At 43.2% G+C, this 24,519-nt stretch overlaps 1 protein-coding gene across 4 annotated transcripts in view; it reads right to left on the reverse strand.

Annotated features, from left to right (window-relative positions):
- Positions 1-747: 747 nt before the first annotated feature.
- LOC137506633 (transcription initiation factor TFIID subunit 3-like) overlaps positions 748-24,519 on the reverse strand; it is a 401,567-nt gene continuing 377,795 nt past the window's right edge. For all 4 annotated transcript variants that reach the window (XM_068233615.1, XM_068233614.1, XM_068233616.1 and 1 more), the window contains one exon: positions 748-1,569. In XM_068233615.1, the coding sequence (XP_068089716.1) occupies positions 1,490-1,569 (80 nt within the window). In that variant the 3' untranslated portion in view covers positions 748-1,489. The remainder of the gene's footprint in view (positions 1,570-24,519) is intronic.

Below are 24,519 nucleotides of genomic sequence, written 5' to 3' on the forward strand. Positions count from 1 at the left end.
ATTGCTTCCAAATAGTATGAGATTTTTATTATTGCAGACACTTAGTGCCGTTAGAGAAGGGTAGCAATGTTTAAAAGAACAAACCAATTCCAACTCAGCTGATATTTATGTGAATGCTAGCTACACAAGGTACTGCAATAAGGTACTTGCCAGATTTTCCAGTCATTTTTTTCTTTTTCTGTAGCACTTGGATGAGTTAGTTCACTTTAATGTGAACCCGAGGTGGAACATTGATAATCTTAACAGGACCCAGAGGCATGTCATGTGCACAATGACCTGCATCTGTGTAGGTCTGCCAGTACCCCCTGCACTCTGCTGTCCCCCAAAAATATCGCCAGGCTAGCGTCATCTGCTTGTCGCTAGCCTGCTTTGTTTACTGGAGGCTTGTCAGTCACGCTCCTGCCCATTGCCGCCTCGATTACTCGCTCCCCGCCTCTGCTAGATTCTTGAAAATCAGAAGCCAAGCCCCAACCCAGGGAGTACATCCTGGGTTCCGGCTTGGCTTCCGACTGGAGGAAGCTAGCAGAGGCGGGGAGCGGTGGAGAGAGCCTGTAATAGAGACAGCAATGCGCAGGAGAATGATTGACAAGCCTCAGGTAAACACAAAGCAGGCTAGTGCCAAGCAGATTGTAGCTAGCCTGGCAATATTCTCAGGGGGACAGCAGAGCAAAGGTGGGACTGGCAGCGGCGATAGAACAATGCAGAGCCATGTCATTATGCACATGAACCCCCCCCCCCCCCCCCCAAAACAAAAAACAACAAGAATGCAATGTGTATTTAATACAATTGCAGCTGTCGTTTACCGAAAACATCCCGACTTCTAGAATGTGTAAGCTGAAAGATTACCAGGATTTAAATGAATTGCTTTGTACTAGAACTCCCTCAACAATATTTACTTTACCATATGCAAATGCCATGAAAAGCTATGTGTAGCCAATGTGTGCATAGATAGTAATCATCACTAGCAGATATTTAGATTTTCACAGAGGATCTGCCAAACCAGCGACACGGTTCACTTTAATACCTCTCATTACTCTGATTTCTTATCAGCAGACAACAGCAACTGGATGGCTTGTTAGCTGAGGAGGATTCTGTTGTGGCTTTAGGACACTGGGAAGGTGAATTGCACAGCTACTGTAAAGTCTGTCCTATGTTGGTTCCTTTTAAGCCTGGTACACACCATGCAATTTCCCGTCAGATAGATGGGTCTAATAGATAATTTTCTACAGGTCCGATTTGATTTCCGATTGGTTTTTGATTGATTTGCATAGACGTGATCAGAAAAACGATCAGAACTCCGATCGGATCTGTCAGAAATTATCACCCCATCTATATGATGGGAAATTGCATGGTGTGTACCAGGCATTACTGTTGGCAGTGGTTGAAAATAACCAAACAAACTTAACAATTACAAAAAGAACATTTTAACAGTGTATAAAACAGACTTTAGATAAATGAAAAATGTTGAATGTGTGCTATGGTCAACTTGTCATTCACTAAATGGTTTCATTCTTGTGAAAACCAGCTCAACGTCTCCCGGTCCAATGTTCTTAACACAAAATGGGTTCCCTAAACAAAAGAAAACAAAAAAACAACATTTAAAATCAATCTATATTAATTTACAAGGAAACCAAATACATTACAATCTCATTATAGTAAACATCTACCTATAGCAAAGTCAGTCCTCATGCCCAGTCCATGTGCCTATATGAATATAGTGTACGTTCAAGTTCCTTGAAGTTCACTACAAGGGGGGTTTTACTGTACTGATTTTTTATTAAAGCATATTAGTCATACAGGTACAATTATCTCTTTGCTCCACAAAACTAAAACCTAAAAAAAACTCCACCAAGTAAAAACTTAACTGGACTTCCCCATCTAGGAAATTCAGAAACTATATTCTAACTATTCTAAGCCCATGTTAGCAGCTAAAAACAATAGTGACAAGATCTATGGTCTACCTCAAAAATGGCAGGGGGTACAGAAGGCATGGATTTTGCTAGTCAGGGAGGGGGTTCCCAGCATTAAAGACGGCTATTACCCTGCTTCCAAACAGACGTTATCAAACTGACAATTACGATTAAATCATTGATCATATATGGAGGAACTTGCCCAATGGATGTTGGTGGGAGCGCGGGCAGAAGCAGTATGTGAACATTATTTGCGTAGCTTTATAATGCTTTGGCAAGCTTAATGTCAGGAGCTGCAGCAGAGTAATGAATATTACAATATCTGCTGGTGCACGGTGCTAGAAAGAGTAAGCAGTATCTTCCAAATTTCCTTTACCCATCTACCAAAAATTGAATAGTGTATGTCTAACATTAGACAGACAAGAGATGACCGTTTTGTTTACAAACAGCCAGTGTAGATTGGAAAGCCTTGGAAAGCCTAGCTGCAGTAGCCAAGGAAGGACCATCCTCCTTTGATGCACAGTAGGCAGGAGAGGATTGTGTCTATATAAGTAGTTATTATTTAAACTAAAGCCTATACAATTTGTTTTTAATATTCTTGTCAATAACTTTAGTAAGCAAACTTTTAGGCACGTTATTGTCAGATTTCAGGTTGTACTATGTGAGAGTTGTAGTTCTGCGTCTGCGCAGTCCGCTCCGGCCCACGTGGCGGTGATTGACAGCGCAGATCGCGCAGGCGCAGTACAGAGCGACCTCCAGGTCGCTCTGACGTCATCGCCGGGGACTGGGTCGGAGCTCCGGCAAACGGCTGCTTGCAGAGATGCGGCGAGGGAGGTCCCCGGTAAGTAGCGTTTATTTTATTTAAAATTGCCTGACAACTCCTTTTAACTCCTTTAAAGAGGAACTCCAGCCTAAACAAACATACGGTCATTAAGTTACATTAGTTACATTAGTTATGTTGATTAAAATAGATAGGTAATATAATCTTTTACCCACAGTTTCAAAAGAACAGGCAAATGTTTGATTTTATGATGGCAGCCATCTTTTTGGTTGAAAGGTGACAGGGAGCCTGAGACACAGTTCCAACTGTCCTGAGCACCTCTCCCAGTTGCTAGGCAACGTGAACAACAACATAGGAAATCCCATGAAGCTCTGCACAGCATCAGGGAAAAAAAAAATGCTGCTAAAAATGATGCTTTGGTAAGAAAAACAAAGTTCTGATGCTGTGAAACTGTTAAACACCAAGCCTTTTAAGTTCTGCTGAGTAGATTTTTAGTCCGGAGGTTCACTTTACTCTCCCTACAAGTGTTGGCATGCAAAAGCAAGGTTTTAGTCCTTAGACCAGGCTCTCTCAACCAGGGTTCCGCGAGTACCTTACATACTAACAAGCAAGCCGAATTTTTGACCCCAAAAAGTGGGTCAAAAGTTGGGGGGTCGGCTTGCTTGCAAGTCTTGTTATAGAAATGAAGCCCACACGCTTCCACCGCTGCTATTACCTTAGCTCGGCGCCGATTCTATTCCCCTGTCCTGCTCGTAATCCACAGCAGCGCGCCCCACGGCGGCTGCGGTGATGAGGGAGGGAGCCGTAGAGAGAGAGAGCGGTTCCCATAGTAACACATACACATTGCCGCTACAGGAAGCCACTCTCTCTACGGCTTTCTCCCTCATCACAGTAGCCGCCGTGGGGCGCGCTGCTGTGAATTCATTACTACGAGGAGCAGGACAGGGGTATAGAAGCAGCGCCGAGCTAAGGTAATAGCAGCAGCGGCCGTGGGGGGGGGGGGGGGGGGGGGGGGGGGGGGGGGGGGAGTGCTGTACTACCTACCCATACTGGGCACTATACTAGCTATGCTGGGCACTGTACTAGCTATACTTTGCACTATACTAGCTATACTGGGCACTATACTAGCTATAATGGGCACTATACTAGCTATACTGGGCACTATAATAGCTATACTGGGGCACTACCTACCCATACTGGGCACTATACTAGCTATACTGGTGCACTACCTACCCATACTGGGCACTATACTAGCTATACTGGTGCACTACCTACCCATACTGGGCACTATACTAGCTATACTGGGGCACTACCTACCCATACTGGGCACTATACTAGCTATACTGGGAACTTTACTAGCTATACTGAGGAACCACCTACCCATACTGGGCACTATGCTAGCTATACTAGGACACACTGGGGGGGGGGGGGGGGAAATCACACAGACAGCATTTCCTATCCCTGGCTTATATGAGGGTCAATCATGTTTTCCCTGTTTTTCCAGGTAAAAGTTGGGGGGTCGGCTTATATGCGGGTCGGCTTGCTTGCGAGTATATACGGTATTCTGCAGGGGTTCCTTGGCATTTTTTTCCCATCATGGGAGTTGGGTGTATGATAGGGAGCACACTATAATAGGGGTTACTGTAAAAAGCATTCAATTAATAATGAGCACATTAATAAAAAGCACTACAATAAGGAGACATAATTAAGAGCACTGTAATAGGGGGTAGTGACATAAACCGCCACCTGCCCCCCGCCCCCCCAAAAAAAATCAGGGGTTTCTTGAAATCCCAAAATTACTTGCAGGGGTTCCTAGAGATCCAAAACATATTTGCAGAATTTCTCCAGGGTAAAAAGGCTGAGAGATTCTATCAAATTCCCCATTGGATCGATTTGCGGCCGGATTTCGATTGATTTGATATGACAGGATGGAAAATCTAGGTCGATCTGCTACTGACAGCAGATCGATGGCCCATAGAGTTGCATTGGATCTAATGGTCCAATAATGCATTTATATAGATTTTCAATAGATTTCAGAATGAAATCTATTGGAAATCTGTTCCTAGTGTGTGGCACACATCAGATAGATTTTTGTCAGATTCAATTTGACAGGCATCTGCCAGAAATCTATCTAATGGTTGAATCTGCTGCACATCTAGATGTGTATGGCCACCTTAAAGGTAGCCATACACTGGTCGATTTGCCATCAGATTCGACCAACAGATCCCTCTCTGATCAGAAAGGGATCGTATGGCTGCCTTTACTGCAATCAGATTGTGAATCGATTTCAGCCTGAAACAGATTCACCATCTGTTGAGCTGCCGCTGTCGCCCCTGGGCCCCCGCATACATTACCTGAAGCCTGGTCCCGGGCATCTTCTCCGTATCAGCTTCCGCATCCCGGCATCCAGCATAACTTTGTCACTTCAGTGAAAGCGGAAGTTCAAATAGAGCGCCCTCTATTTGTACTTCCGCTGTCACTGCAGTGACACAGGAAGTTGTGCTGGATGCGGAAGCTGATGCGGAGAAGATGCCAGCCGGGAGCCAGCTTCAGGTAATTTATACCTGCGTCAGTTGTACGCCGCTAGCGATGCGCTTCTTACCTGCGGCGATTGACGGTAATTTTCCGCACGACGCGACCGATCTATTTCAGGCCAAAATAGATCGAAAATTAGCGTGTTGCATGAACGATTTGACAGCAGATTCGATCCCAGTGATCGAATCTGCTGTCGATCGGCGGGTAATCGGCCTAGTGTATGGCCAGCTTAAGTCTTTATGGAGTTGGTACTGATCGAACCATCAGGGTAATTATATCAAGAAATTAATGTAGGTGTGGTGCGAATTGAATGCAAGATTGTTCCTATTCAGGTAGGTCACAAAATTCACCAATAAATCCTCTGTACCTTGCCAAACCAACAAAAATATATATATGACCATACCAGGCTATATGTTTCCAAAAAAGGGTTCATGTCTCCATAAATGATGGAGCTCTTCCCACCAACCCACGTAGAGGTTGACGTGGGTTGGTGAAAATTTTTCCAAAAGGAAACTCTGAATCTTTGGAGAAAGATTATGATGATGATGATGATGATATCCATTCAGTTGTGTCAGACTCTTGGTGATTGTATGGGTTAGCTCTCTCCACTCTGTCCGATCTTGTACCATTTCTGCCAGTTGCCGACCGTGTCACGCTAATGGGCGTGGCCACGGCGGCAGCCCCAGGACCGCCTAACGCCGATTGGCGTAAAGTCCTGGGGCTTACATTTGCAGGAGATTGCGGGCATGCTGCGTGCGCATCTCCTGCTTGGTGGGCGGAGCGGAGCTTCAGTCTCCGAGCGGCGATCGCCGTTTGGGAGACTGTAACGGCGAAACCGCCGCTTAATTGTACTGTACAGCGCTGCGATCTGCAGCAGCGCTGTACTGGGGACAAGAGAGCGATCAGCTCTCATAGGCTGAAGCCTATGACAGCCGATCGCCGTTATTGGCTGCCTGGGGGGTGGGAGGGACGGAGGGAAAAAATAAATACAAAAAATACATAAATTTAATTAAAAAAACCCCCAAAAAACTATATATATATATATATATATATATATATATATATATATAAAAAACCACTGCAGGGGCGATCAGACCCCACCAATAGAGTGCTCTGTTGGTGGGGACAAAAGGAGGGGGGGGAATCACTTATGTGCTGTGTTGTGCGGCCCTGCAGCTTGGCCTTAAAGCTGCAGCGACCAATTTTTAACAAAATAGCCTGGTCACTGGGGGGTTTAAGCCCATGGTCCTCAAGAGGTTAAGCTCAATCCTGTGTCAGCTTTGATGGTGTCAAGCCAACGCGTTCTCTGGTGACCTTGTCGCCTTTTGCCACTGATCAGTCCTAGCATTAGGTCTTAAGGAATTTGATCGCATCACGTGGCCGAAATATGTGAGTCTGCGTCTGGTGATCTTGCCTTCCAGTGACATGTCTGGTCTTATACGTTCCAGTACTTCTTTGTTCGTCATTCTTGCCGTCCATGGAATGCGAACCAACTGTTGCCAGCACCACAACTCGAAGGAGTAGATTTTTCTTCTATCTGCTTTTCTCAGGGTCCAACTTTCACAGCCATACATAGTTATGGGGAAAACAATGGCATGAACCAGTCTACATTTGGTGGTAATGCTAATGTCTTTGCTTTTCCATACTTGGTTCATGCTTACCATCGCGTTCCTGCCGAGGGTTATCTGACATTTTTATTTCATGACTACAATCACCATTTCGATCGATCTGAAAGCAGAGGAAGGTGAATTTCTGCACACACAATCTTTTCATTGTCAACTGCTATCTTGATATTGGCGTCACCTACTGTTGTCATGATCTTGGTCTTTTTGATATGCAGGTGTAGGCCTAACTTTGCACTTTCATCTTTGATTCGATTAATCAGATGCTGCAGACCATCCGCCGTTTCTGAGAGAAGAGTTGTGTCATCAGCATACCAAAGGTTACTGATGTTTCCTCCACCAATTTCTTTTTCCTCAAGATTCAATTTTCTCATGATCACTTCGGTGTAAATATTAAACAGGAAGAGGGATAGGATACAACCTTGCCTCACACCTTTACCAATTTTTAACCAATCCGTGTCTCCATAGGGTGTTTGCACTGTGGCTTCTTGGCCGTCATATAGTGATCTTATCAGTTTAACCAGATGAGTTGGCACGCCCAGTTCACCTAAGGCTTTCCACAGCTTATCGTGTTTGACACAATCAAAGGCTTTTTTATAGTCAATAAAGAACAGACATTCTTCTGAAATTCGTGGGATTTCACCAAGATTCATCGAAGGTTCGCAATATGATTGGCAGTGCAACGACCTCTTCTAAAACCTGCCTGATCATCAGGTAACTCTCTGTCAATGACTGGATTGAGGCGTTGATGTATGATCTTAAGAAGCACTTTGCTCATGTGAGGAATGATGGCAATTGTGCGGTAATTAGAGCAATCTTCAGAATCTCCCTTCATTGGCAAAGGAATAAACCTGACCGGTTCCATTCTTTTGTCCATGTGTTGGTTTCCCAGATCTTCTGGCATATTGCAGTGATGGATGCAATCGGTATGGGTCTTCGCATTTCAAATGGGACTCTGTCAATGTCCGGGGCCTTGTTGTTGGGTAATTGTCTTATTGCTCATGCAATGTCTTCTGAGAGGATGGTTGGCTCCGATTCAGATGTCACAGTTTCCTTTTCTTGAATCAATGGAAGTACACTCTTGTGAGCATACAGTTCTTCTGTATATTCCTGCCATCTGTTTTTGATGCGCATTGGTCAGTCAGATCTTTGCTTTTTTTATCTTTGATGGTCCCTTTACGTGCTGAGAAGTGTGTTCTAAACTTTTTTACTTGTGCAAAAGTATTTCTGGTATGACCCCTCACAAAATCCTCTTCCAGTAATTTGCATCAATTGTTCCAAAATATTTCTTTGTCCTGCCTCGCTGACATTCTGCATTTAAACTCGCAGTCTCCTCTCGATTACCCGCAACTTTGGCTGCTCTTCTCTGCACCGAGAGATTGATGGTATCTTCTGTTAGCCATTTGCATTTCTTCTCTGGCTTCTTTTGTGGGATAGTTTTTACTGCCGTTTCAATGATGATTGATTGAAATTCGTGTTACATGAACCACGTGTTCATGATTTTGAGTCCATTTTCCTGGCAAAACTGCACTAAGCGGTCACCCGCATCATTTCTATTACCCAGACCAAACTTGCCAGCTATGCCTTGTTCTTCTTGGCAGCCGACTTATGCATTGAAATCCCCCATGATGTAAATTATGTCTTTCCTAGATACTTGTCGCAGTGCTTGTTGGAGGTCGGAATAGAATTGTTAAATTTCATCCTCTGATGCATCAGATGTAGGGGCATAGACCTGCAGAATTGTAATGTAGACAGGTTTTCCTTGAATACGGATGGAAATGACACAGTCACCGATCGTTGAATAGCTTTCTACAGTGCGGGCGACTTGCTTGCAGGCTATAAATGCCACACCATTTCTTTTGATGTTATCATGACCAGAGTCATGAATGGTGAAATCATCCATCTGGAAGTAGCCATTGTCTATCCAGTGCAGTTCGCTTATTCCCAATAATCCGATTTTGAGTCGGGCCATTTCTCTTTTAATGATGTCCAATTTGCCAAGGTTCATTCCTCAGACGTTCCAAGTTGCAATACAATGAGTCTTCAAACAGCTCAGGCCTTTGCTTTCATCAGCGACATGGAGAAAGAACCCCCCCCCCCCATCAAAACTAAAATATTTGTGGGAAAGGGGGAACTCCGTGGCCACCTGAATGTAAGCCTGTAGTGACAAAGGCTATGAGGAATATCTTGAAAGATGGGAATTTAGTGCTGTGATTGCTAATTGGTGCGCTATAGATGAGTACAAGGCCCTTCAAGTCCAGTGTCACCCAAATATAATGGAGACACCGTTCCGAGTCCAAGCTGGCTAATACATGCATTTCTCACTAGAGTATTGAGGCAGAGGGCTCCCTCAGTTTTCAGCTTCTCCCACCAAATCACTCCCATCAACACTGATTTGATTGTGATCCACGGGTATCATATATGGAAGAAAAATGTCTTCAAAGTGCAAACCGCTTATATATTAAAAGCATTTACGGATTCTATTTGAGTACACTCAGTTAAAAATGTATAAAGATATGAGCACTTACTTACGGATCCTTACGATAAGGACCTGATAAGCTGAACTCACATATAGAAACAAATAAGTACCATCATCTAGTCCACCTGCTGCTCACCCAACTGGTTTCACTATGGTGTCATCAGGGGCTTGTGAGCCCTGTGCTGTGTAGACCATATATAAATAATCCCTGTAGATTGAACTAAAAAAAAAAAAAGTTCTGCCTATTGGGTGGTAACCACATGGAGATCAGGCCCGGCTAGGAAGGAGAATCAGGCATTACCTCAGCCAGGACACCGCACCAGTGTCACTTTCCCCTGAGCTCATCAAGACATGTACAGGCGCTTCCTCTGTTGAAAGAGGATTCGGTTATAGGTCCTACATCCTGATCAACCAGAAATTCTCTTCAGGAAAGTCCCTAATTTAAAAAAAATATCCTCACATCCAGTGAAATTAGGTAGCCAAGATTCCAGGGATATAGCTTGTTTGGTGAAATCGGGTTCTACAAATGCAGAAAATGTTTACCCTGCATGACCTGTACCAGTACTTTAACAGGAGTTTGGGAATGGACAGAAGTTTAAGCCGTTTATAATCCGTGAAACATTTGTTCTATATCTACTCATATGTCCGTGGGCTGAAATTAGCATTTGTTAGTTACTTTTATATTAGCATAGGATTTTAATGGTATTTATTTATTTACAGATCATTTAACGTATTCTCATATGTACTTATAATTATTTTTTATTCATTTATCCATCAAAGGTTATACTGTAATTAGTTGAGTGTATTCAATGTGTCTTGGATAAATGGGGTATATTGTTTTTATATTGACATTAAAGGGAACCTAAACTAAGAGGGATACGGATGTTTCCTTTTAAACAATACCAGTTGCCTGACTCTCCTGCTGATCAATTTGCTGCAGTAGTATCTGAATCTCACACCTGAAACAGGCATGCAGCTAATCCAGTCTGACTTCAGCCAGAGCAGCTGATCTGCATGCTTGTTGAGGGGCTGTGGCCAAATGTATTAAAAACACAGGATTAGCAGGACAGTCAGGCAACTGGTATTATTTTAATAGGAAAAAAATCCATATCCTTCTCGGTTTAGGTCCCATCTAACCATGTGCGCTCCTGTGGCCAATCACGCGCATTCTCCCGGCCGCGGATCGTTAGCCCAGGAATCAATGAATCGGGACATGCTGCCTGATCATTGATTCCTCTCCCCGGCAGGAAAAGCGACAGCTTCTCTCTCTTTTTCTACCTCTTACGTCCCTCTAAGCCAGGGGTGCCCAATAGGTCGATCGCGATCTACCGGTAGATCGCGACCGCCTATTTGGTAGATCGCGTCATGTAAAATTTTGCAGCTGGCAGAATCTGCTGCCAGCCGCTGGCCAATCGGAAAAGGCGGAGAGGGGCGGTACAGCGGGAGAGGACGACGCCGCTGTGATGCCACAGCTGGGGGCGGCGCTGGCCTGGGCCCCCTTCGCTCGCAGGACTCCGGAGCCTTCATTAGAGTGTCCATCTGCACTCGCAGCGTGGCTGGAGGAGGGGAGACCAGGAGGAGCCCCAGACACCGCCACTGGAGGGAGGTGAGTGGCACCTACGCCTAACTACACTATACCTGGCTAACTATCCTGAAGGCACCTACACCCAACTACACTATACCTGGCTAACTATCCTGAAGGCACCTACACCCAACTACACTATACCTGGCTAACTATCCTGAAGGCACCACACCTAACTACACTATACCTGGCTAACTATCATGAAGGCACCTACACCTAGCTACACTATACTTGGCTAACTATACTGAAGCCACCCACACCTAACTACACTATACCTTGCTAACTATACTAAAGGCACCTACACCTAACTACACTATACCTGGCTAACTATCCTGAAGCCACCCACACCTAAGTACACTATACCTGGCTAACTATACTGAAGCCACCCACACCTAACTACACTATACCTGGCTAACTATACTGAAGCCACCCACACCTAACTACACTATACCTGGCTAACTATCCTGAAGGCACCACACCTAACTACACTATACCTGGCTAACTATCCTGAAGGCACCACACCTAACTACACTATACCTGGCTAACTATACTGAAGCCACCCACACCTAACTACACTATACCTGGCTAACTATACTGAAGGCCTCTACACCTAGCTTTCTGTACTGAAAGCACCTATACTATACCTGGCTACCTATACTGAAGGCCCCTATACCTATACTGAAGACACGTATACCTGCTACCTAAATGTTGGTAGATCTCCTGCACTCGGCAAATTTAAAAGTACCTCGCAAGCCGAAAAAGTGTGAGCACCCCTGCTCTAAGCGTACATGTTACGCTTAGAGTGACATCATGTAAACAAACTCAAGCTTGCCATCTTGCGGCCAAAAAGTAAAACTACATCTACTAGTAAAAAAAACAAAAACAAAACACATTTACATAAAAAAATTACTGTTTACATCCCACCCTCCCAAATATACTCAAATAAAATGTTTAATAAAATAAAAAAACAAAACAAAAAAAAAACACGTACATATTTACCTAAGGGTGTAAACTTTTTAAATATCCATGTAAAGATGAAATATTTCTATTTTTTAATTTTTATTATAAGCTTGTAAATAGTGATGGAGGCAAAACTGGAAAAATGCACTTTTATTTCCAAATAAAATATTGTCGCCATACATTGTGATAGGGACATAATTTAAACGGTGTAATACCAGAGACTATTATGCAAACACAATACGTGGGTATTAATTATGGAGGCATGTATTATTTTAAAACTATAATGGCCGAAAACAGAAATAATGAATTCTTTCTGTCTTTTTCTTATTCTTCCTGTTAAAATTAATTTACAGTAAAGTAGCTCTTAGCAAAATGTACCACCCAAAAAAAGTCTAATTGGTGGTGAAAAAAACAAGATATAGTTCAGTTCATTGTGATAAGTAGTGATAAAGTTATAGGCTAATGAATGGGAGGTGAACATTGCTTGGATGCATAAAGTGAAAACGACTGAAGGTTGAAGTGGTTTATGGGCACCTGCACTTTAATTCACCAGCACCTGGATTCATTTAATTTTTCCTTCTCAGATGGCTATTTGTGGGCAGAAGCATCTGTATCTTTCTTAACGAGCTCAGGGAGGACGTGACGCTTGAGTCTCCATCCTGGCCTAATCGCCGCGGTCTTTTTTTTACAGCAAACAGGGATTATATATACACAGTCGACGCACCATGCCCCTAATGATGCCATAGATGACACCATAGCAAAACTGGCCAGGTGAGAAGCGGATGGATGAGGTGACAGTTTGTTATAATCAGTAAATCTTTCACTAGGTCTTTATTGTAAAAACTTAAGGGATACTTAACCACTTGCCGACCACCCACTGTACATTGGCGACGGCAAAGTGGCAGCCCCAGGACCACGTAACGGCAATTGGCGTCAGGTCCTGTGACTCTTCCGTGCCGGGGATCGAGCGCATTGATGCGCGCGCATCCGCCGGCAATAGGCTCCGCCCACCCGCGAGCCGATCGGAAGCGCCGGCGGGTTGTTAACCCCTGGATTGCCACATTACAAGTGTAAAGGTGGCCATACACTTGTAGATTTGCAGCAGATTCGACCATCAGATAGATTTCTGTCAGATGCCGGTCAAGTCCAATCTGACAGGAATCTGATGTGTGCCACATACTAGGAACAGATTTCAAATCGATCTAAATTAATTATTGGACCATTAGATCCAATGCAACTCTATGGGCCATTGATCTACTGCCAGCGATCGATTCCATACAATCGATTGCTGAAATCGATCAGTGCAGTATGGGCCCCTTAAGAAAATGAACCCTTATATTACCTACTCAGAATTGGCACAGCATTATATTTTTTCTTATATATGCTGTTGTGGTTAAACTAAAGTTTAGGTCTACTTTAACTGCTTAACCAGATAAGAACCGAGGTGATAGAGATGTACACCCTGTTTTGATGGGCTCCAGGTTGGCAGGGCGTAGATTTCTATCACCGGCGCCGCCGCGATCGTATGCACAGAAGACGGTGGTCTTAGCTGTCTTATGACAGCTAAGGCTTCTGGGTATCGGCAGGAGCCGTCACTGATTGGCTCCCTGCCGTGTGATCGCTGTGAGCCAATCACAGCGATCACCCTCCGAAAGGCAACATAGTTGCTGTTCCGCCTCCCTCTCCCTGTCACTGTGCGAATCCTTTCATTCCTTGATCCCCTCCCAACCACACACACACATTTTATATATATATATATATATATATAGAGAGAGATATAGATATATATATATATAGAGATATAGATATATAGAGATATAGATAGATATATATAGAGATATAGATATATATAGATAGATATTTTTTTTAAACTGGATTGTGCTTTACTGCAGTTAGGGGTTAGTATAATAGGCAGGGTATATAGTGTTTAACGTATAGTGTAGGGTATTTAGGGTTTAGTATATAGTTTAGTATATAGAGTAGGATATATTGGGTTTAGTTTATAGTGTAGGGTATATAGGGATTAGTATATAGAGTAGAGTATATAGGGTTTAGTGTATATAGTGTATAGGGATTAGTATATAGAGTAGGGTATATAGGGTTTAGTATATAGTGTAGGGTGTATAGGGTTCACTATATAGGGGTTAGTATATAGTGTAGGGTGTATATATAGGCTTTAGTATATAGCGTAGGATATAAAGGGTTTAGTATATAGTGTCCGGTATATAGTGTAGAGTAAATCGGGTTTAGTGTACAGTGTAGGGTATATAGGGTTGTATATCATTAGTGTAAAGGGTGGCATATAGGTTCAGGGTTTATACGCTTACGTATATAGTGTCAGTGTGGGGTCTGATATTGTCTGTGCATATACAGGCTTTTGGGTATATTGTGTACTTTATATTGTGTCCTTTATAGTGTCCTGCACTATATACGTGATGGCGAAGAGGTCTTTTACTGCTCAGCAGATTGTAGATATGATATGCCAGTCTGGTGAATCTAGTGAGGAATTAGACTCTGAAGAATCAGAGCCTGAAGATTCAGACTCAGAGTTTGAGCCAATCCCTGACAGTGACACCCTACCAAGTGAATCGGATGTGGAGGAGACAGAGTTCTGAGACAGCCATGCCAGAGCAGCCAAGCACTAGTCAGGTGCAGGAAGAGAGTGACGCAACACCCAGACAGAGACGCCGCAGGCAACAGAGCGCTTCTACTAAACGTTGCCGCACTGACGTACCGGAGGAATTGCTTCACCCCGTGTGGTCACCTGCCAACCTAGAAGCACCCTCAATTCCTCCTTTCACAGGCCAGGCTGGAATTAAAGTGCAAACAGCTAACCTCTCCCCAATTCAATTTATGGAACTCATTATCACTGATGAGCTCCTCGGCTCCATTGCTGAGCAAATAAACTTATATGCTCAGCAACACATTGCTGAGAAACCGCAATCCAGCTATGCGAGGCCTAAGAACTGGTGGCCCAATACAGTGGAGGAAATAAAAACATTTTTAGGCCTCACAATAAACATGGGCATTACTAAAAAACCAGACCTAAAACGGTATTGGTCGAAAAGACCAATTCAACAAATGGGGAATTTTTCGCAAACAATGTCGAGGACGCGTTATTTGACAATCTTGCGCTTCCTCCATTTCAGTGACAATTCCGAGTACTGGCCCAAAGAAGATCCAAATATTGATCCCCTATACAAAATTCGGCCCCTAATTGACTACCTATCATAAAAATCGTGGTTGGGGTGTCTTGGCACCCTATGGGAAAAAAAGATACAGGAGACAAAAAAGGGAGCCCGATAGTGCAGTATGTCAATAGTAGGTGTGTGGAGAAATCAATTGATTGAAAGGGCTACTCACAAAGGAGGGTTGCAAGGGGCAACCGACCACAGGAAGCAGGTGGAGACCATAAACCCGACTCCACTCGGGGTGGTCCTGGACGGACCTGGTTGCGGTCGCTCTCTTAGATGAAAAAGGATGCACAAAACATTAACCGTGGTAAAACAACGGGTGTTCTGTCACCACCCCTCGGACAAACATGTACGGGGGTATAACTATGCACAATAAGGGAAAGAGGCGCCCTGATTTGAATAAAAGCTTTTAAAACCAGTTTAAAAACGAAAAAGAAAAATGAGGTATCTTACCTCAATGACGAAATCTCTGTAAACTTACAAAAGATTTTTATTTGATTATATAAAAATCTTTTGTAAGTTTACAGAGATTTCGTCATTGAGGTAAGATACCTCATTTTTCTTTTTCGTTTTTAAACTGGTTTTAAAAGCTTTTATTCAAATCAGGGCGCCTCTTTCCCTTATTGTGCTATCATAAAAATGTTCAGAGTCCCTTGTACACTTCACTGGTCGACTTAGGATAAAGCAATACATTCCCTCCAAGCGTGCCAGATATGGCATAAAAATGTATAAGATTTGTAAAAGCAGCACTGGCTTTACATGCGCTTTCCGAGTGTACGAGGGAAAAGACAGCCAGCTGGATCCACCTGGGTGCCCACCTTATATGGGCACAAATGGGAAAGTTGTATGGGATCTGATTCACCCTCTCCTGAACAAAGGATACAACCTGTACCTTGACAACTATTACACCAGCATCCCACTATTCAAGCATTTAGCGAGAGAGAACACACCAGCTTGCGGTACCATCAGATCCAATCGCAAACGATTCCCTCAGAGCCTTGTCAACAAGCGCCTCAAACCCGATGAATCTGAGGGTCTCCACAATGAAGAGATGCTAGCTCTGAAGTACAGGGGAAGAAGGGACATATATATGCTTTCAACCATACATACTCCTGAAAGCATAACACCCAGGACTGGAGCAGAAGAGAAACCTTAATGTGTTCATGAGTACAACCAATATATGGGTGGTGTAGACCGCAATGACGCGGCAATGAAGCCGTACCTGGCCGCACGCAAAACCAGATATTGGTATAAAAAAGTAGGCTTATACTTGCTGCAGTTGGGAATTTACAACAGCTATATATTGTACAAAATGTCAAAAAACCCTCTCAGCAATTTAGAATTCCAGGAGGAAATCGCTGAATCTCTCATTTCCAAAGCTGCAACTCACCATTGCAGAAGATTTGATTCAGTCGAGAGACTTTCTGGATATCATGTTCCAGAAATTATACCATAGACGGGGAAAAAGCAATACCCCCAGAAAAAGTGTAGGTTCTGCACTAAACAAAAAATAAGGACGGATACACGATACCATTGCCCTGAATGTCCCGAAAAACCAGGACAGACTGTTTCAAAGTGTACCACACCTGCCTAAATTTTTAGCTTGGATTGTCCTTCAAATTTATGGTACACAAATAGTGTAAGATAAAAAAAAAATATATTTTTTTTCTCCTACCAGGCTTCACAAAACCACCTAGCAGCGCCAGTAGCCACACATAGGCAATATAATTTTATTCAGAAGGAGCAACTGAATCCCCCCCCCCCCCCCCCCCCAAAATTTATAAATTATTTTTTCTTCCCAAACATTCCATTCAAATTGAAGTATTGTAGGCATTCACCCCACAAATGATTAAGTAATTCCTTCTGAATAAAACGATACCACATATGAGTGGCTAGACCAAAGCAGTGCTGAGAAAAAGTTGTTAAATTATTGAACCTTCAAAAACCATAAATCACATGTTTGCAATTTCCAGCACAGGCTGCTTTCAATTAAGTCTGAGGTAAAAAGTCTGTCAAATTCCTACCAAAATGACCCCATTTTGTAAACTAGACCCCCTGAAGTATCCATCTGTGGGGGCATTGATGATTTTGACAGCACATATTATTGGTGGATATTGATGGAATGTATAAGGACAAAAAGAAAACTTCATTTTTTTTATTCGATTTCCACCAATAATCTGTGCAGTCAAAATAATCAATGCCCCCACGGATGGATACTTCAGGTGGTCTAGTTTACAAAATGGGGTCATTTTGGCAGGATTTTGACAGACTTTTTACCTCAGACTTCATCAAAAGCGGGCTGTGCTGGGAAATGCAAGCATGATTTATGGTCTTTGAAGGTTCAATAATTGACAACTTCTTCTAAGCACTGTATTGACCTACAGCAATAGTCTACTCACACATATGTGGTATCGTTTTATTCAGAAGGAATTACTGAATCATTTGTGGGGTGAATTTCTACAATACTTCAAAGCAAGTCTGTCAAAACACAGAAAAACTGACATGTCTGAATAAAAAAAAAATATTTTTTTCTTTTTGTCCTTATACATTCCATCAATTTCCACTAATAATCGGTGCAGTCAAAATCACCAATGCCCCCATCGATGGATACGTCAGGAGGTCTAGTTTAGAGGATGGGGTAATTTTGGTGGGAATTTTACTATTTCAGTGACTTAGTGCTTCAGAGAAGTGATGTACAACGCAGAAAACAAGCATTGCAGATTTTGTTCACTGAAAAGCAAAATTACACTTTTTTTCACAGTCCCTACAATGTACCAAAGATGTAAATAGTTTTCATTTTTTTAGCACATCTATATTAGAAACATATGGCAGAATACATTTTGAAAAGAATTTATGTTTTAACTCGATATATAAATATTTTTGGTTAAAAATTTCAGACAATATACATTTTTTTTTTACCTTTTTAGCATAAATTCTCTTAAAAAACATATAAAATTCCATTATCAATATAGTTAAGTGGTATAGATAAAAAGCCCTATTTGTTCTGAAAAAAACAACAACAATATCTCATTTGTTTGGATAGACAAAAAATTTACTGAAATATCTTAACTCAAACAAAGTATGTCAAAACCAGAAAAAACGCTCTGGTCCTTAAGGCCATTTTATATGTTGGTCCTTAAGTGGTTAAAGGGAACCTTAACTGGTGGGGGAAAAAAATTCACTTACCTGGGGGCTTTCCCAAGCCTCCTGCAGCTGTCCTGTGCCCGCGCCGGTCCTTCGGTGCCCTCCGGTCTCCCTCCGCGGCAAAGTTTCGTTTTCGGACGACTGCCAGTCGTCCTCGGGCAAAGTGTCCTCTTCTTCTGCATTCCCCGTCGTAAAGAGCCATAAAGCGCGTCCGCATGACGCGTCTTGCGGACGCGCTTTACGACGGGGAATGCGGAAGAAGAGGACACTTTGCCCGAGGACGACTGGCAGTCGTCCGAAAACGAAACGTAGCCGCGGAGGGAGACTGGAGGGCACCGAAAGACCGGCGCGGGCACAGGACGGCTGCAGGAGGCTCGGGAAAGCCCCCAGGTAAGTGATTTTTTTTCCCCCCACAAGTTAAGGTTCCCTTTAAGATGCTAGAATCAAAAAGTCATATGGATGACCAGCATCGCAGGGAGGAAAGCTGTGCTCTGTTCTGTGTGTTTTCACAGAATGGCAAAAGACAAGACTGTTTTGTGTCATTTAGGTCAGGAAAGCAGCTAAATAATTTTTGGTATTGCAAGTATGAATAACACTGTAGCATCATGCAGATGAATTTTAGTTCTATAACTTTCCAACCAAGTTGCTGAACAGACAGAAATCTAAAGTCATTGTCCTGCTAGCCATACACTACACAAGTGCCCAATCCTGCAAATGACTGTGCCCCCATAGGCAGCGTAATTTGAGAGGATATGCGGCCATGACTGTGTCCCCATTCCCCCTCCAGAGCAGAGCAGTTTATAAATAAATCCTGTACGTCTCAGCCAGAGAATCTCATTTATATAGTGCTGTGTGATTAGGGCACATCTACAGCCATCACTTTACTTTCCCCATCTCCATCCAGAACAGAGCAGTTTATAAGTAAATCTTGTGCGTCTCAGCCAGAGTATTCTCTTTATCTATCTGTTGTGTGATTAGGGCACACATGTAGCCATCATTTTCCCCATCTCCATCCAGAGCAGTTTATAAGAAAATCCTGTGTGTCTCATCCAGAGTGTACCCTCTATATAGTGCTGTATGATTAGGGCTGCAGTCACAAGGGTTCCCCCTCCAGAGCAGAGTAGTATCTAAATTACAGCTATGTCCCCTGAGTGCCTCCCCTGCATATGCAGTGTGGTTTATCCGCACTGACTGTCGGCTCTCTCCCCCCCCCCACCCCCGCTAGAGCGAAGCGGCATGTAAATATCAGCTATGTGCTGATCTGATTGCCGCTGTGTGCAGAGATATAAACAGCGCTACGTGCTTGCTCCTCTTACTTCCTAAAGTCCTTCGTGCTGTGGGGATCCCTCTATAGCTGCTCTGATGCAGGCTCATCTCCAAGACGGAAGCGCCACTAGATGGCGTCATAGAGATGAGCCTGCCTGACATATTGTTACTGAACTAGTGAACTACTAATATGTTTTAGTTAGTAAGAGAAGTTGTTGAAAAGTCATAGTAGACTTCTGTACACATTACCATGTTGGACACAACTTCTCTCAGTTGTTTGTCAAGGGCCCGTTTCCACTAGATGCGGAAACCGCTCCGCATCGCAAGAAAACTGCAACCAATTCACGGCAATGGAGTAGCTTCCATTGACGCGAACTTACCTACGCGATGCGGAGGAAACAATGGATAGCATGTTGCAGTTTTCCGCAGCACGCATCCAAGTCCCCATAGCCGCCGACGGGAAGCCCCATCCGGTTGTACAAAAGACAAACAGATGTACAGTGGAGGAAATAATTATTTGACCTCTCACTGATTTTGTAAGTTTGTCCAATGACAAAGAAATGAAAAGTCTCAGAACAGTATCATTTCAATGGTAGGTTTATTTTAACAGTGGCAGATAGCACATCAAAAGGAAAATCGAAAAAATAACCTTAAATAAAAGATAGCAACTGATTTGCATTTCATTGAGTGAAAATAAGTTTTTGAACCCTCTAACAATAAAAGACTTAATACTTAGTGGAAAAACCCTTGTTTGCAAGCACAGAGGTCAAACGTTTCTTGTAATTGATGACCAAGTTTGCAAACATTTTAGGAGGAATGTTGGTCCACTCCTCTTTGCAGATCATCTCTAAATCCCTAAGGTTTCGAGGCTGTCTCTGTGCAACTCTGAGCTTGAGCTCCCTCCATAGGTTTTCTATTGGATTAAGGTCCGGAGACTGACTAGGCCACTCCATGACCTTAATGTGCTTCTTCTTGAGCCACTCCTTTGTTGCCTTTGCTGTATGTTTTGGGTCATTGTCGTGCTGGAACACCCATCCACAACCCATTTTTAGTTTCCTGGCAGAGGGAAGGAGGTTGTCGTTCAGGATTTCACGATACATGGCTCCGTCCATTTTCCCGTTAATGCGATTAAGTTGTCCTGTGCCCTTAGCAGAAAAACACCCCCAAAGCAAAATGTTTCCACCCCCATGCTTGACGGTGGGGACGGTGTTTTGGGGGTCATAGGCAGCATTTTTCTTCCTCCAAACACAGCGAGTTGAGTTAATGCCAAAGAGCTCTATTTTGGTCTCATCAGACCACAGCACCTTCTCCCAGTCACTCACAGAATCATTCAGGTGTTCATTGGCAAACTTCAGACGGGCCTGCACATGTGCCTTCTTGAGCAGGGGGACCTTGCGAGCCCTGCAGGATTTTAATCCATTGCGGTGTAATGTGTTTCCAATGGTTTTCTTGGTGACTGTGGTCCCTGCTAATTTGAGGTAATTCACTGACTTCTCCCGTGTAGTTCTAGGATGCTTTTTCACCTTTCTCAGAACCATTGACACCCCACGAGGTGAGATCTTGCGTGGAGCCCCAGAGCGAGGTCGATTGATGGTCATTTTGTGCGCCTTCCATTTTCGAACAATCGCACCAACAGTTGTCACCTTCTCTCCCAGCTTCTTGCTAATGGTTTTGTAGCCCATTCCAGCCTTGTGCAGGTCTACAATTTTGTCTCTGACCTCCTTGGACAGCTCTTTGGTCTTTCCCATGTTGGAGAGTTTGGAGTCTGCTTGATTGATTGATTCTGTGGACAGGTGTCTTTTATACAGGTGACTAGTTAAGACAAGTGTCCTTAACGAGGGTGACTAATTGAGTAGAAGTGTCTAACCACTCTGTGGGAGCCAGAACTCTTAATGGTTGGTAGGGGTTCAAAAACTTATTTCACTCAATGAATTGCAAATCAGTTGCTATCTTTTATTTAAGGTTATTTTTTCAATTTTCCTTTTGATGTGCTATCTGCCACTGTTAAAATAAATCTACCATTGAAATTATACTGTTCTGAGACTTTTCATTTCTTTGTCATTGGACAAACTTACAAAATCAGTGAGGGGTCAAATAATTATTTCCTCCACTGTACTTGCGGCGGGATGCCAGGCGATGCGGCGACCTCCTTGCATCCAAAACGCCAGTGGAAACGGGCCCCAAGTCAGTTGGATTGACTTGAGCTGTGTCTTATCAGTCATAGGTCGCCTCTTATCAGTGATAATGCCTTGACAAAAGTTGTCCAACTTCAAGTTGTTTGATAATCAGTCATTTAAAAGACTTTTGTTGAAGTGTGTATGAGCCTTAAGGCAGTATAAAACCCCGACATAATATTCAATAAAAACATGTTTTCCTACTTTTAAATGCCATATGGTTATCATATTTGCATTTGTGCAGAAGTATTATTATTCATTTAGAAATTACAAGTTCCCAAATGTACAGTTTTTTGCTTTAACCCCCTTGGCGGTATGAAAAATACCGCCAGGGGGCAGCGCAGCAGTTTTTTTTAAATTTTTTTTTCTTTAAATCATGTAGCGAGCCCAGGGCTCGCTACATGATAGCCGCTGCTCAGTGGCATCCCCCCAGCCCCGCCGATCGCCTCCGGCGATCAGGAAATCCCGTTCAAAGAACGGGATTTCCTGGAGGGCTTCCCCCGGGGCGGGATGACGTCAGCGACGTCATTGGGAGACCCGATCCACCCCTTGGCGCTGCCTGGCACTGATTGGCCAGGCAGCGCAGGGGTCTGGGGGGGGGGGGGCGCACGCCGCACCTGATAGCGGCGATCGGGCGCGCGGCGATCGGGGTGCTGGCGCAGCTAGCAAAGTGCTAGCTGCGTCCAGCAAAAAAAAATTTATTTAAATCGGCCCAGCAGGGCCTGAGCGGCACCCTCCGGCGGCTTACCCCGTGTCACACACGGGGTTACCGCTAAGGAGGTTAAGAGCTGACTGCATTATATTAATAACTGATTTTATTCCTTACGTACTGAAGGCAGAAATGCTGGTCGTATATAATATGCGGTAAATAATTTGTTTTAGAGTAAAGAAGAAATGCTGGGTTTCATTCCAATTTAAAGCGGATCAGAGATGAAAAACTAACTATAACAAGTAAATTGTCTATATATCTTAGCTAAAGTTTAGATAGTTTACACAGCAAATCTAGCTGCAAACAGCTTTAATAGTTTATGATTATTTATTCCTTTGATACAATGAGGGCAGCCATGTTCTGTTTACACACAGGCAAGCTAATAGCATCTCCAGCCCTCAGCCTGTGACAATGTGACAAATTCAGTCTCCCATAAGCCGTTGCTACACTGCCAAGGCACTCTAAAAAGCTGTGGGCACGGCTTGTTCAGTTTATAGGGAATTAGTATTAAAACAAAACAAAAAAAAGTATTTGGCTTGAGGAATACCCTATAAACTATATGAAAGGAACACAATTATGCAATGAGTAAAAGTTTATCTCGGATCCACTTTAAGAAGCAAAGAATTCCAAGCTGATGCAAAAGGTTATGCTAAACACTGGTACATTTGTGCATCTTATAAATTGACCATTTGAATGCCACAGCAACATTGCATTGGTCTATTTTTCATGTTGAAAACCTTTGCATAAAATTAGCATAAACCAACTCAAATTTGTTTGCATCTTACAGACAATCTCTACTGAAGAACTGTGATCAGCCATTGTGGTTAAACAGAACCTAAACTGAGAAGGATATGGATTTTTCCTTTTAAAAAAATACCAGTTGCCCGACTCTCCTGCTGATCCTGTGTCTCTAATACTTTCAGCCACAGCCACTCCCAAGCATGCAGATCAGGTGCTCTGACTGAAGTCAGACTGGATTAGCTCCATGCTTGTTTCAGGTGTGGGACTCAGCCACACGTCAGCCAAATAGATCAGCGGGACTACCAAGCAACTAGTATTGTTTAAAAGGAAACATCCATATCTCTCTCAGTTAAAGAGAAACTCCAACCTAGAATTGAACTTTATCCCAATCAGTAGCTGATACCCCCTTTTACATGATAAATATAATGCTTTTCACAAACAGACCATCAGGGGGCGCTGTATGACTGATTTTGTGCTGAAACCTCTCCCACAAGAAGCTCTGAGTACCAGGTACTCTGGGCAAACTGCCACAATGTAACAATGTTCACAGACAGGAAATAGCTGCCCACAGCTCTCTCTAACAGCCAAAACAGCTAGGAGCAGCTACATAACCTGCCCACAGTAAAAATGTCACCATGTAATAAATGCCAGAATGTAAATCGGGGAGAGGAAAGATTTTACAATGAGCAAACACTGACTAAATCATTTATACATAATTATGGTAAAAAATGAAGCACTTTTTTTACTACATTATTTTCACTGGAGTTCCTCTTTAAGGCTCCCTTTAACAATTGCCTGGGCAACTGCCAATCCAACTGCCTTTCTAAACACTTTGGGCTTATTTCGATGGAAGTTCAAAGTATAGGCCCTTCCACAGGAATGCATTTGATGGAAATGGCTCAACAGCTGTCATCTGCAAGGGAACCCTGCTGCCAAATTAAAAGAAAGCAGTCTGTCTGATCAGGCCCTCAAGCTCTATATACAGGCTACATGGAAAAAAATAAGAAGGGGAATCGACAGTACTAAGCAGGACTGATAGATAATGTTTCTATCTCATCATGTCACTTCTCAGTTCAGGTATGCTACAATGTAAACACTTAAAGGATACCTGAGGTGAGAGGTATATGGAGGCTGTCATATTTATTTCTGCTTAAACAATACCAGCTGCTTGACAGTCCTCCTGATCCTGTGTCTCTAATACTTTTAGCCATAGACTCGGAACAGGCTTGCAGCAGATCAGGTTCTCTGACTCAGGTTTTAGTGGATTAGCCATATGCTTGTTATAGGGGTTTGACTTAGACACTACTTATGCCAGAAGATCAACAGGGCTGCCAGGAAATTGACATGGTTTACAAGGAAATAAATATGGCAGCCCTCTACCTCTCACATCGTGTATCCTTTAAAGCCACGGTCAGTTAATTT

Source organism: Hyperolius riggenbachi, chromosome 1 (genome assembly GCF_040937935.1).
Source record: "Hyperolius riggenbachi isolate aHypRig1 chromosome 1, aHypRig1.pri, whole genome shotgun sequence".
Classification (NCBI taxonomy): domain Eukaryota; kingdom Metazoa; phylum Chordata; class Amphibia; order Anura; family Hyperoliidae; genus Hyperolius; species Hyperolius riggenbachi.